Below are 12,651 nucleotides of genomic sequence, written 5' to 3' on the forward strand. Positions count from 1 at the left end.
TAATCCAATTTAAAATCCCCAAGTAATTAAAACTCCCGGCAGATCAGGGAATTTGCTGAAAAAGCCATGTCTTCAGGTCGCCGCGGAAAGTGCAGAGGTCGGAGGCCATCCAGAGCCCAGTGGGTAACTCAGTGGGTACCCAGTGGGTAACTCAAAAGATAAAATAATGTTTGCTGTTTAATCTTTTGCTGTTTATATCTTGACTGTTTAGATTTCTTTAAATGAGAGACTAAATGATTTTTAATTTCTCTTTTTCTTGATTGTGGTGCCAAAAAATATTTGCCCCCACGTATATATCAGATATATATACTAGTCATTCCTGACTCCAAGGGGCGGTGCTCATCTCCATTTCAAAGCCGAAGAGCCAGCGCTGTCCGAAGACGTCTCCGTGGTCATGTGGCCGGCATGACTAAACACCAAAGGGGCACGGAACACTGTTACCTTCCCACCAAAGGTGGTCCCTATTTTTCTATTTGTATTTTTTACGTGCTTTTGAACTGCTAGGTTGGCACAAGCTGGGACAAGTAATGGGAGCTCACCGTTATGGCAGCACTAGGGATTAGAACCGCTGACCTTTTGATCAACAAGCTCAGTATCTTAGCCACTGAGCCACCGCATCGCTACCATATATCACATAGGAATGGGCTTTTAGACAATCAGTTTGGAATCTGTAGGAATAGTGCTTACACATTTGTGAGGGTGGCTTTTTTTTTTAGTTAATACTCAATCTGCTATTCATGGCTTCATTTTAGAGTTTACTGATTTATCTGGTATGTATTAGTCATAGTGTACAATTTGAAAAGCATGAAAATATATATTTAACTTCTCACCACAAAGTTGTTTAGAGCAATGATATTAATGCTACAGCTTGAATACAATGAAGTTGTTATTTTGCTCAATAGATGTGAGTCTGGTTGTAAGTTTGATGGCGTTGATTCACAAACTCTGGAATCATTTTGCAAATGAGCATATAGATTTTCCTTTTTTAAAAATAAGGGAAATTAGTAAAATCTTGTGCCTACTCAGAAGTAAATCTCACTGTTTTCAATTACATTTACTTTACAAGTAAGCATAAACTTTTGGTAATTATGTAGGAACAGTTCAAATAAATAATTTAATTGTATTCAATTATTCTGCCCCAATAACATTTCTGAATCAACATAATCAAAATTTGGAGTCCTACTTAAATACAATAAATATGCTTAAATTCCTTTCTTTTGCGTGATTTATTTGCTTTCTGTTCACCCTACTAATGCCTAATTTTTGAACCTGGATAAGTTGCTCAGCTTCCTTTACAAAGGATCTTAAGTTTATACATACTGTAGCTTGTTCACATATTTAAACAGGCATGCAAATATTTAAACCAGCATTCTATGATTTCCATTGGCTCAAAGATTAGGCTAGGCTTTGTGTAGTGCACAAAGTGCTGCACTCTGATCATAGGGAAAAATCAAGGCTTAAAAAAAAAAAAGGTTTTAGCACTTGGGATTGGGTAGAAGTTAATATGTACTGTCAGCAGCTACTAGGCAGGAGGATGAACATTACATGTCTAACTCTTTACAGCAGCTGCCTTATGTTCCAGAAAGACATGGCTGCTATAAAGAGCTGAAGACAGGTTCATGTAATTTGATGAGCTCTGAAGCACTTTCAAAACACTGAATCCAAAATGTTAACCATCCTAAATTTTATAAAGTAAAAACTTATTTTTTTTAAAGACTATATAAAATTAAATTCTACTGCTGGGCTAGGCTTACTTTGTAATACAGAAGTAATTTCCCAAAGCAATGCCAATCATTCAGGGACTCCCCCAGAGATCTATTTTTGTCTCATATGATAGGAAAAGGTAAAGATGAAGAGAGGGGAAATTGTATTGCCAAATATGGGTAAGAAAATGTGCTAGGAACAACAACTATATATCAGAAAAAGCTCAGAATCTGGTAAAAAAGGAGAATTTGAGGGTAAAGTTTTTATTTTTTGAAAGAAAAGAGGGTTCAGTAAAGTCAACAATATCAACAAATTGATATCCTATCACTATCCATGATATACTATGTGAAAGAACCACAGACCTAAGTACACTGGCACTAAGCAAATGAATTAACAATTTGTAAGCTATTTTAGCCATACTGCTAAATTTATTCCAGAAAAACCAGTTCCACAAGTAGCATGGTTGTTTCTGTTCTTTTCTGTTTTGTTTTGCAAATGTAGATTTAGAATATAGTATTAAAGGCCTATAATTCAGTGACCCAGACACCTAAATTTTGATGTCAGCTAAAATTCTACATATCAGCATTCCTTATCTGCAACATTTAGTCTGATTGCACAATGCTGGATAATTTTCAGACTAAATAGCAAATATTTGTGATGAACAATGTAAATCCTAGGTAAGCTGAATTTACATTAAAAATTATTTTGAGAATACCTACGACTGAGAAAAAATTTGCATCATGACATAAATGGCACAGAAAACGTTATTGAGTACTAGTTTTTTAAAATCTACTTTTTGGATCAGTTAGTGTGTCCAGAGTAGGTCATTTTACCCACTATCAATCCATCACATTTTTCTCAACAAGGAGAAAATGGCACTTATTTCCTTTTTTAAAAATAATACATATTGTGTTCTACAAATTCAATACCTCTGGCTAAAGATAATAGTATTTTAAATATTATTCTACCTGGCCTATGCAAAATAGTTTATTAAAAACACACTGGAATAATTGAATAAATAAATACACATGTAAATAATAACAATGACAGCTCCTTGACTTTTATTTTTTTGGTTTTAATAATTTCAGATATAACTATTATTTGAATTGAACTTTCAAAGTTCTAATAACTTTGAAGACAGTTATTAATGCCTTTTCTGAGTTTTTATTGCAGAAACAAACAATTGTTCAAAGAAAATTCAACCATTTCTGTAAGGTAGAGGGATTTTCCCCTGTAATTCTATCTAATAGAATCCTCCATATCATATACCATTTTGTTCCAAAAAGCTGTTTACCTTCCCCTCCCCCGCAACCACTGCCCACCAAAAAAACTGAAGGAAATGGGGGTTTTAAGGGGTTGTGATTGGTCAAAATTGAGATACTCTTAATTTGCAAAAATACTTTCTATCAGATAAAACCATCAATTGATACACCTTAGAGCAGAGCTGTTAAACTCGTGCCCCGCGGGCTGGATGGGTCACACGCTGGCCACGCCCAATTTAGCAAAGGGGGAAAAAGCCACAATATGTCATATAACGCTGCCATGAGGTCACAAGTTTGGCACCCCTGGCTTAGAGCTTTTCAGTATGTTGGAGCATATTCATTTTAACAATAAATATTATTATTTCATTATTTTGGGAGAAGGCAATCTAGATATATTTTATGAAATTCTACCTTTGTTGTAGAAACCTTTCCTCAACCATGAAACGTGTGCATGAAACAAATACAGGTGTTTTTAAGATAGCATAGTTGTTAAATTGTTATCAACGGCCAAAATTACTATGGAGTCTATTAGATACTGCTAATGTCTATCAATATAATTTCCCATTATCATTCAATTCCTGTCAATGTATAAGCAGATGACTAGGGTTAAAAGATAAAGCATAACTATGCTCTTCCTTTGACAATGTCCTATTATTTGAACATTCATTTTAAGAAAAATAAGAGAGACAAGATGATAAACATCTCACAGTTTCTAAGAGTGACTTATTTGCAGAACTGTTACTAAAGGTTTAAAATATAATTAGAATACCTTCATTGGTAAAGGATTTCTGACTAATCTCATCCCAAATCAAATACAATTTTAACTACTTAGTAGTATTCAGCAAACGTTTAATTTTCCTGTACAACAATTAAAAAGAGGAAATTAATTAGATTACAGGGAACTCTTACGGGATTTGAGTAAATCAATGTAGACTTTTAACTTTCAAGCAATAGTGAATAGTTGCTTTCAAGCAATAAGGATCTTTTCTCTGCTGCATTTAAAATGGAAAGGTCTTGTTTTTTTCTCATTGTTCTGATCTTCATCATCAGCAAAGTTGTCATTTCTAGGCTTAGATTTTCCTTATTTTCCAAGGACCTGAGGGAAAATATAGTCATAACAAGGGTAAAGATAAGGTGCACACCACTAGCATTTAACTGGAACTGGTAGCTTATGCTGATAACAACGTATGTATCTAGCTATTATATGAATGTGATGCACTTGAGCTCTTTCATTCTGGCTGGTTATGTGAAAATACATGGTAAATACCTTGTTGTGGCCTCTTCAAAGGCACATGACTGTATGCCAAGTTCTTAAGCATAGGCCTCAGGCAAAACTCTCCCCTGCCCTGACTCATGTGGAGGGTTGCAGTGGAACCAATTTATTCAGCTTTGAGTCAAAGGGAGTTTGATATACCTGACATATGATTAAAAATACAGCGAAAACACTTAAACGTATCAAGCAACCGTGCAGTCAAAACAATACTGAATATTAACTGTTTTGATATCTCTACAATAAAATCCCAACATTTTCAAATATATTTGGATGAGAAAGAAGGCAGAAGATTAATTGGTGATATATCTTTGCCACCGTTATTATTTTAACCATTTAGTTGGGTCTGACTCTTAGCGATGTTACAGGCAAGTGCTCTCCAAGCTACCCTGTCAAGCACAGCTTCTTTCAATTGTTCGATGTTCATCTTTGTATGTGCCACTACTTTGCCCAATTAAAAAAAAAATCTACCTAGTTTTACACTCCAGTATAGGAGGGAATCTATGAAAAGTCTTTTTAAAACGATGACCTAGCATTTATTTTATGGGAAAGAAATTGGTCGCTATCAGAAGCACAAGCTTAACAGAAGACAAAAGGACAATTATCAAGAAATTGGAAATAAATTCTGTGCATCCATAAATGAATTCTTTGCAATTTATTATGTAAAAAGCTCTCAGGATAATGCTTTCCAAAATCAATGCATTACAGGTCTCCACATCCCGGAACACATACTGTATTTTTCAGACTATAAGACACACCTAGCTTTTGGGGATGAAAACAAGAAAAAAAAAATCTGCCTCTGTCTCTGCCTCCCAGCAATTTGCCTCCTTGCAGCAAACAGCAAACAGACTGGTCAGCTTCAGCACAGCCTGATTTAGCATGAGCAGCTGATTGGCGGTTGGATCTGCCCCCCAGAATACCGCCTATCAGCTGTTCCAGGCTGTGGGGATTGTCACCCTCCATAGCTGCTATTGCCACCACCACCTATCACCGCCTCCACATGGCTCCCATTTCCGGCCTCCTCGCACCTCATTTTCAGTCTCTGTGCGCCCTGTTTTCAGGCCATTCCAGGTGGTGGGGATTGCCTATCCCCGCTGCCTGGAACGGGCCAAAAATGGGGCATGCGGAGGCTGAAAATGGGATGCATGGAGGCTGAAAATAGGACGTGCAGAGGCTGAAAACAGGATGCACGGAGGCTGAAAATGGAGGCTGCGATGGTCAGCAAAGGGGGGTGGTGATCCCCGCAGCGTGGAACAGCTGTTAGGCAGTATTCAGGGAGTATTCAGGGAGGCCGATCCAACCGCCAATCAGCTGCTCATGCTAAATCAGGCTGTGCTGAAGCTAACCAAGCCTCCCATTACTGGGAGGCAGGGACCGAAGGGTGGGGGCCGGTGGGGCTCCAGCAACATTAGCTCTATAAGACACACAGACATTTTCACCTACTTTTGGAGGGGGAAATGCATCTTATACACTGAAAAATACAGTAATTTTAAAGTTGATAATTGCAACATAGAATTTATATGATAAAATATAGAACATATATATTTCTCCAAGTCACAATAACATGGAACTAAATTCATTATTAATTGATGAACAATTGGTGCACAGATGGGACTCTTTGGAAACTCAAGCATTCCTGGAATTTGGCCAGTTTTTTTGCTTAGAGAAATCCATTCTTAACTTTTCTATATTTGTATAACCATTTTATTAATTTGATAACAATCAAGTAATCAAATTAATGAGTTGGCATTTGTTTAACCTGACTTTATATCAACAGACTTTAATTACTCAGTACTTAAAGATATAGACCCAGAACAATGATAGAAGTGACTGGAACTCAGAATTCCAAGTCATACGTCTAAGAAAGGATCATAGTTAACTTAAACATACCACTGATTACTTTGTTAAGCAATTTAATCATTTGGACTTTCAATCTGCCCTCTAACAAATGTAAATAATTAAATTGGGTACAAATGACTATAGGTTTTTCTACTCTCTCTCATTTACTGTTGAAGGTGATGACTCATTCTACAAACATGCCCAGAGGAAGGGCATGTATATCATCTTGCTTACATACATGCTCATTCATTAGGTAGCTAATGGCTAAGCATGTATGTAACTTCAAAAAAGTCAGTCCCTCAGCTGCTTTTTATATTATATTGCTTGTGCATCTGTGAGCATAACACTTTATTCAGTTTTTTGGGGGGCCAAGGCACCTGCTGCCTATCCATTTCCCACAGTAAGACTAAAATAAGCTTTCTGAAGTTAATCAATACGAAGTACCAAATCAGTTTATTCTATATATATTAGGAAATCTGGAGTATTTTCCACTTTGTAGACCAGTTTTATTTACTCATATAATAATGTTAAATTGGTAACGAGGACCCAGATTGTTGGGGTAATATGCTGATACTGTAAACCGCTTAGAGAGGGCTGTAAAGCACTGTGAAGCGGTATATAAAACTAAGTCCTATGGCTATTTTACAGAAGTAGGAGCTACACTTTATAATCATCGCATTCCAAAATTGCCTATTTTTTCATGAAGGATTTCCTGTATTTTTTTCTGAAATTCTTTCTGTTTTAGGAAGAAAGCAGGCTTGATCAAGAGAAAAAGTAACATCAAATGACCGCCAGAACTTCCCCGGCCTATCTTGGGTTCAATGAAATTGTTAAATCCTGGGACATTAAAAGCACGCATTCAGCAACAGACCTCACTAAATTCAACCGGATTAACCGGACAGGTGTAGTGAGGATCGTCGCCAAGAAATTTCATTCCACGGTCTATTCCAAACCAGACTTTTCTTGTGGAAAAATAATGGAAATGGATATGCCCAACAACTCTGAACAAGGTTCCAGCACAATTAAAGAGACTACTTTAAACTCAAGTCCAGCACCGTCCGGTTCTCCACATTGTGCCTGTTTTATTCTCCAGCGACTCCACGGCAGGTTGTTTGCAAGCAGCCTTTCCGGGTCTTTATAGAACCTGAGCGGCTGAAAACAAAAACAAACCCGAACGTTAACTCCCAAGCGCTTTTTATCCGCAACCTCGTCCTCCATGCAGACCCAGCCCCTTTTCAGTCGCCACCCTTTCATTGTTCCTCGCAGCCTTGCCCGGCTACCGAGCGACTCTCCCTTGTCCACGCGGATTTCAAACTCAACGCCCTCGAGTGCTAATTCCTCCTCTTACATAGAGACGGACACACGCGCACGCACACACACACAAACCCAGACGCTGAGGGAGGGGGGAGGGGGGGAGGTGAGAGCGATAGGCGTTCAACTGCTTTCCCAGCGCGCCCTCGCCCGCTCTTGACCTGACATCGGCGCGCGGATGCTTTCCTGGAGGTGCGCGCGCAAAGGACCGGGGCGGGTGGGAAGGGGGGGAGAGGAGGAGGTGAGAGGCGTTTGTGACGCGCTCGTGATAGAACGGCGGAGCGGCCGCGCGCACGAAACGGTGTCTGTGAGCGTCTCTCTCTCTCTCTCTCTGTGAGAAAAGGCGGGGAGGAAGGAAAGGAGACAGCCGGGGCGGGGAGTGAGGCGGCGGCGTTGTTCCGTGAGGCAAAGGAGAGACGCTGCCGAACAGGAAGCGCTGCCACCGAAACCTCAAGAGCCTCTCGGGGTGCCCTGCGCTTTTGAAGCGAAGGGGGCAAAGTCTGGGCTTTCGTTGAAGGAGGAGGATTTGCTCGGCGAGGGGCGGCACCAAAAGGACTGGTTGCCCTGCTTGCCTTTCCTTCACCCACACCGCTTTTTTTTTTTTTTTTTGGTGGGGAGGAAAAAAAAATAAAAAAACAACCCACCCCAACATATTCACCGGGAACTCCGTTGCCGGGCCGTCACGGGCCCTCCCGTTCGTGTCGGCGGCTGCGAGAAACCCGGAGGACGGCCGAGAAGGATGTCGGGCGGCGGCGGTGGTGGCGGTGTTGGTGTCGGAGGAGGTAGCCGCGAGGAGGAACGGCGCAAGCTGGCCGATATCATCAACCACTGGAACGCGAACCGGCTGGACCTGTTTGAGATCAGTCCCCCCACTGAGGTGAGAGAGGGAGACGGAGAAATACGAGAAAGGTTGTTTTTCCTGACGGCCTCCCCCTCCCCCCCCGGTCTTTTCCGCCTCAGGAGGTGGAGAGGTAAACCGCTGTTGTTGCTGGCCGCTTCCCCCGCCTCCCCCACCCCCCCGTCTCAACATGCCCCAACTCTCTCTCTCTCTTCCCCCCCCCCCATATCTTCCCGTCCTGCGGACGCCTCCATCCTCGCCGAGGGGAAACTCCGCCCCTTCCCGAGGTGAGAGACCCGGCGGCTTCCCGGGAAAGAGGTCCCCTTTCCTTCGCGTACATTGTGCCGGCGCGTTGGGGTGCAGGAGGGACTGGGGGGGTGGGGGAGGATCTGGATTTTTGCTAACGTTCCCCCCCCTTTTTTTTTTTGATTAGAAAGTGACCGGCCTCTATGAGGGCCTCGGTCGTTCTCGGCAGGGAATAATCTACTTGTACCTGACCCCACGTCTCTTAATGCTTGCAAAATTGCCAGCCGTCGTCATTTCCACCCGGCGGGGAAAGGATTTCGGGTTGTAAAGAGAAGGACAGCGTGCCCTGGCTTTACCGCTTTCCCCAAGGACCCCCGTGGTCGTGATTATCCAGGCACACCCACCCCCGATTCCCCAGGGTTTTGGTGTTTTTTTTTCCTTCCTTCGCTTTGCCGTTCCTGTTACAGGCCTTGTCCATCCACTGCAAAACCTTGTGTTTCCTTTCAGTGATTCCCCAATTAGCACTTCCTGACTCCCTTCCCCCTGCACTTTTTCCAATACAGGTAGTGCTCAATTTACACGATCACAATTGAGCCCAAAATTTCTGTTGCTAAGTGACACATTTGTTAAGTGACTTTTGCCCCATTTTATGACTTTTTCTTGGCCACAGTTGTTAAGTGAATCACTGCAGTTGTTAAGTTAGTAACATGGTTGTTAAGTGAATCTGGCTTCCCCATTGATTTTGCTCATCAGAAGGTCGCAAAAGGAGATCACATAGCCCCAGGATGCTGCAATCATCATAAATATGAGTCAGTTGCCAAATGTCTGAATTTTAATCATGTGACCAAGGGGATGCTGCAATGGTTGTAAGTGTGAAAAAACAACCACTCAAGTTACTTTTTTCAGTGCCATTGTAACTTTGAAATGTCACTAAACATACTGTTGTAATTTGAGGACTATTACCTGGCTGAGTCCAAATAAACACCCTTTCTAAGTACTGTGTTCTAATTTCCATAGAAGCATGATTTAAGAAAGTGCACATAACAGGGCTCTTATTCCTTTTTAGAAATCTCAGGTTAGGATCAATAGAAAATATATCAGGATCTTTTAGACACTTAAAAAACAGTTTCATGCAGTACATTTGTTTTGTAGTACATAATTTTGACAACCAATTGATTTCTATACTGATTATTTGTGTGTAGAGATAAACACTGAAAACATTTAATGTGTTCAAAATATTATCCCTAATATATATAGACTAATTTGTTTAAATATACTGTCTTTTTAAAGTTAATTTTAAGAAGTTCTTTCAAAATATTGAAAAAAATGATTTATTGGAAAGCTCAGTGGATAAATTTTTATTAAATCTCTGTTTAAATAGAAAAAAATTAAAAATAATTTTAAAGCCACACCTAATTGCTGGTGCTGTTATATTTTTAACTAGTTGTAAGTGTGTACAAGTCTGATATGAAAGATGATGTAGTCAAGAATTTTGAAATATGTTTTTCCTTGGGCAAAACAGGACTATGATGCCTGCTTATTGAGTAGAGATTTGTCACATGCCTGTTCCCAAGATAACAAATGAAATTTGCATTTGACTGTGGTTGGTCTTCAGTTGTTAATGGAAGCCTTCTGATAATATAGAATACGTTAGATTTATTTTTTTAATAAATAGGGCAGTTTCAAAAAAGCAAATGTTATTATGTATACATCTGTTTAGTTAGTATTTAAATTATGTTTATCTCTCCAAAGATTTTTTAAGTAAGCATATAGACATCTGAATCTGGTTGTTTTGGAGGAAAACACTTCTTAGTTTATTTTAAATACAAATCGGTTATGTGTGCATTGTTTATTTTTTCTTCACTATATGGTAGGTTAGAGCTTTCAGTTTACAAACAGAAAACTGTGTTTTAGATTAGCAGTTCAAATTTTATTGTGATAATGCCTGCTCAAAATGTATTTTTCAAGTTAACAAATTTGGCACAGGTACATAAATTGTCATTCTCTGAGGAAATACCACAAGTAAGGGTGCAGTCTTTGGAGAACTTAAGTTCTTATTAAAAGTAACATTTAATGATGCACTTCAGTAAACAAAATAATTCTTTAGGTTTCTTGGTTGCCTTTTCCCCTGAAACTCCAATAGTTGTGCAATTTGATTTTGTTTTGCTTTTCTAGAGCACAACAATGTTTTTAATTCTTCTGTATAGTCACCTTGTACATTTGTATTGCCAAATGCTTACCTAATGCAGCGGATATGTTAGATTAATATGTGTGATTACATCTGTACACTGGCCACCATTCTTTTGATTGTAGTGGTCTTCGCATGCTTGTATTTTTAAAAGAATACACTTAGCAACATATAATCATTTCAACATTTTATCTAATGGAATTTCTTTAAACTTAAGCCGTACTGAACTTGCTTTCTTTAACATGAAAGTGGAGAAACACCTGTATTGTCATGGTAACCAAGTTATTTCCTGTTCTCTGTCTTGCACAGACTTCATGACTTCATTTCTGTTTGTACCTCATTTAATTCATGTACGCATAAATTATGTTCCTGGACCATAATTTTTATTTATTTATTATGAGTGCATGTAAGCAATATGCACTTATTGACAATAATATCTTGAACAATACACACACATACACACATGTAATTGATAACAATAGTAACCGTTAACAAAATAAAAGAAGCAACACCCATATATCCCAAGTACTGTACATATTAGTAATTTTTCTGAATATTAACAGCAAGAATGGGATCTTATTTTTGAGGTAACTACAGGTAGTTCTTGACTTACAACTACAATTAAGCCAAAATTTCTCTTAGTAACTGAGACAGTTGTTAAGTGAATTTTACCCTATTTTGTGACCTTTCTTGTTGCAGTTGTTAACGGAATCACTTCAGTTAAGTTTGTAACACAGTTAAGTGAATCTGGCTCCTCCATTGACTTTGCTTGTCAGGACGTCGCAAAATGTGATCACCTGACCCAGGACGCTGCAACTGTCATAAATATGAACCAGTTGCCAAGCATCTGAATTTTGATCACCTGACCATTAGGGTGCTGTAACAGTTGTAAGTGTGAAAAACGGGCATGTCACTTTTTTATTGCTATTGATACTTTGAATGGTCACTAAATGAATGGTTGTAATTCAAAGACAACCTATAGTCCCATAGGAGAGAAGCCCTAGCAAAGAATATATGCTTCTGAATCCCTTGCAATATGCCACACCTAATGAGGACTCTAAAAGCACAGGCTCTCTATGGCATAACTTGCCTTTACCTAATCTTTCTCCTCCCCCAGCAGTTCTGTCCTATCTATTACAATTCACTTGATCTTCATCCTCCAGCATTTTTATTTATTACAGACAGTGAATGTATGTTGTGAAAAGCATAGTACAGTGTAGGCAATGTGTAGCATTCTGAATGTTGCTGAACTACAACTTTATTTTTCAACAGCATTTTATTTATACTTGTTGGATTGGTCATGATTGTAGGTCAACAATATGTGGGATGCTATTGACTGGTACCTACTCCCAGTGTTGTACTATTAGTGACATAGCACAGTGCTACTTTCAAAAGGGCTTCACAATTAAATATAGTACTGAATGATGCTGAATTACTCATTTTACAAAAATCAAAAGTCAAGCTTTTATATTTCACATAGAGATTTTCAAGTATTCCAAATTTTGTTCTTTGTATAGAGGTTTTTCTTGGTGATTCTTATTATGTTCTAGAAAGGATAATTATATATTAAACTTATAGAAGTTGAAATTAAAAACTTTTACAAAGTATTTCTTAGGATGTTCATTGATAAATTGAATTAATTTATGTTTTTACAGGAAAGATAACTAACTCAGAACAAAAAAAGGCTAATGTTTTTTTTAAAATAAGGGAGAGGAAAGTATAACTTCCTAGATATTATTGAAGTACAATTTTTATCTCATATTAGACATGCTGGATAAGGGTAATAGAGTTGAATAATATTTGGATGGCCTTATATTTTCCACTCCTGAAACAACTTACTGTATTTTTTGGACTATAAGACGCACCGAACTAAGACACACCTAGATTTAGAGGAAGAAAACAAGAAGAAGTTTCTGGCCCCTGCGCATCCCGTTTTTGCCTCCCTGGCCCCCAGAAGCACTTTGCAGGCCAAAAACAGGCCCATTTGTGGCCT

At 38.9% G+C, this 12,651-nt stretch overlaps 1 protein-coding gene and 1 long non-coding RNA gene across 50 annotated transcripts in view; one reads left to right on the top strand and one right to left on the bottom strand.

The window, feature by feature from the left end:
- Positions 1 to 4,876: 4,876 nt before the first annotated feature.
- LOC132712026 (uncharacterized) lies at positions 4,877 to 8,168 on the bottom strand. The gene is made up of 2 exons (XR_009622745.2): positions 8,031 to 8,168; positions 4,877 to 7,227 (listed from the first exon to the last, which is right to left on the bottom strand). It is a non-coding gene; the product is annotated as an uncharacterized LOC132712026 (long non-coding RNA).
- The window catches only part of AFDN (afadin, adherens junction formation factor), a 92,829-nt gene continuing 87,775 nt past the window's right edge, over positions 7,598 to 12,651 (top strand). For 23 of the 49 annotated variants that reach the window (XM_034428443.3, XM_034428456.3, XM_034428463.3 and 20 more), the window contains exon 1: positions 7,598 to 8,263. In XM_034428443.3, coding sequence (XP_034284334.2) covers positions 8,126 to 8,263 — 138 coding nt within the window. In that variant the 5' untranslated portion in view covers positions 7,598 to 8,125. The remainder of the gene's footprint in view (positions 8,264 to 12,651) is intronic. The other 26 variants (XM_034428445.3, XM_087882888.1, XM_087882884.1 and 23 more) reach the window with 4 other exon arrangements.

This window comes from Pantherophis guttatus, chromosome 1 (assembly GCF_059756535.1).
Source record: "Pantherophis guttatus breed Tessera chromosome 1, ASM5975653v1, whole genome shotgun sequence".
In the NCBI taxonomy this organism is placed as follows: Eukaryota; Metazoa; Chordata; class Lepidosauria; order Squamata; family Colubridae; genus Pantherophis; species Pantherophis guttatus.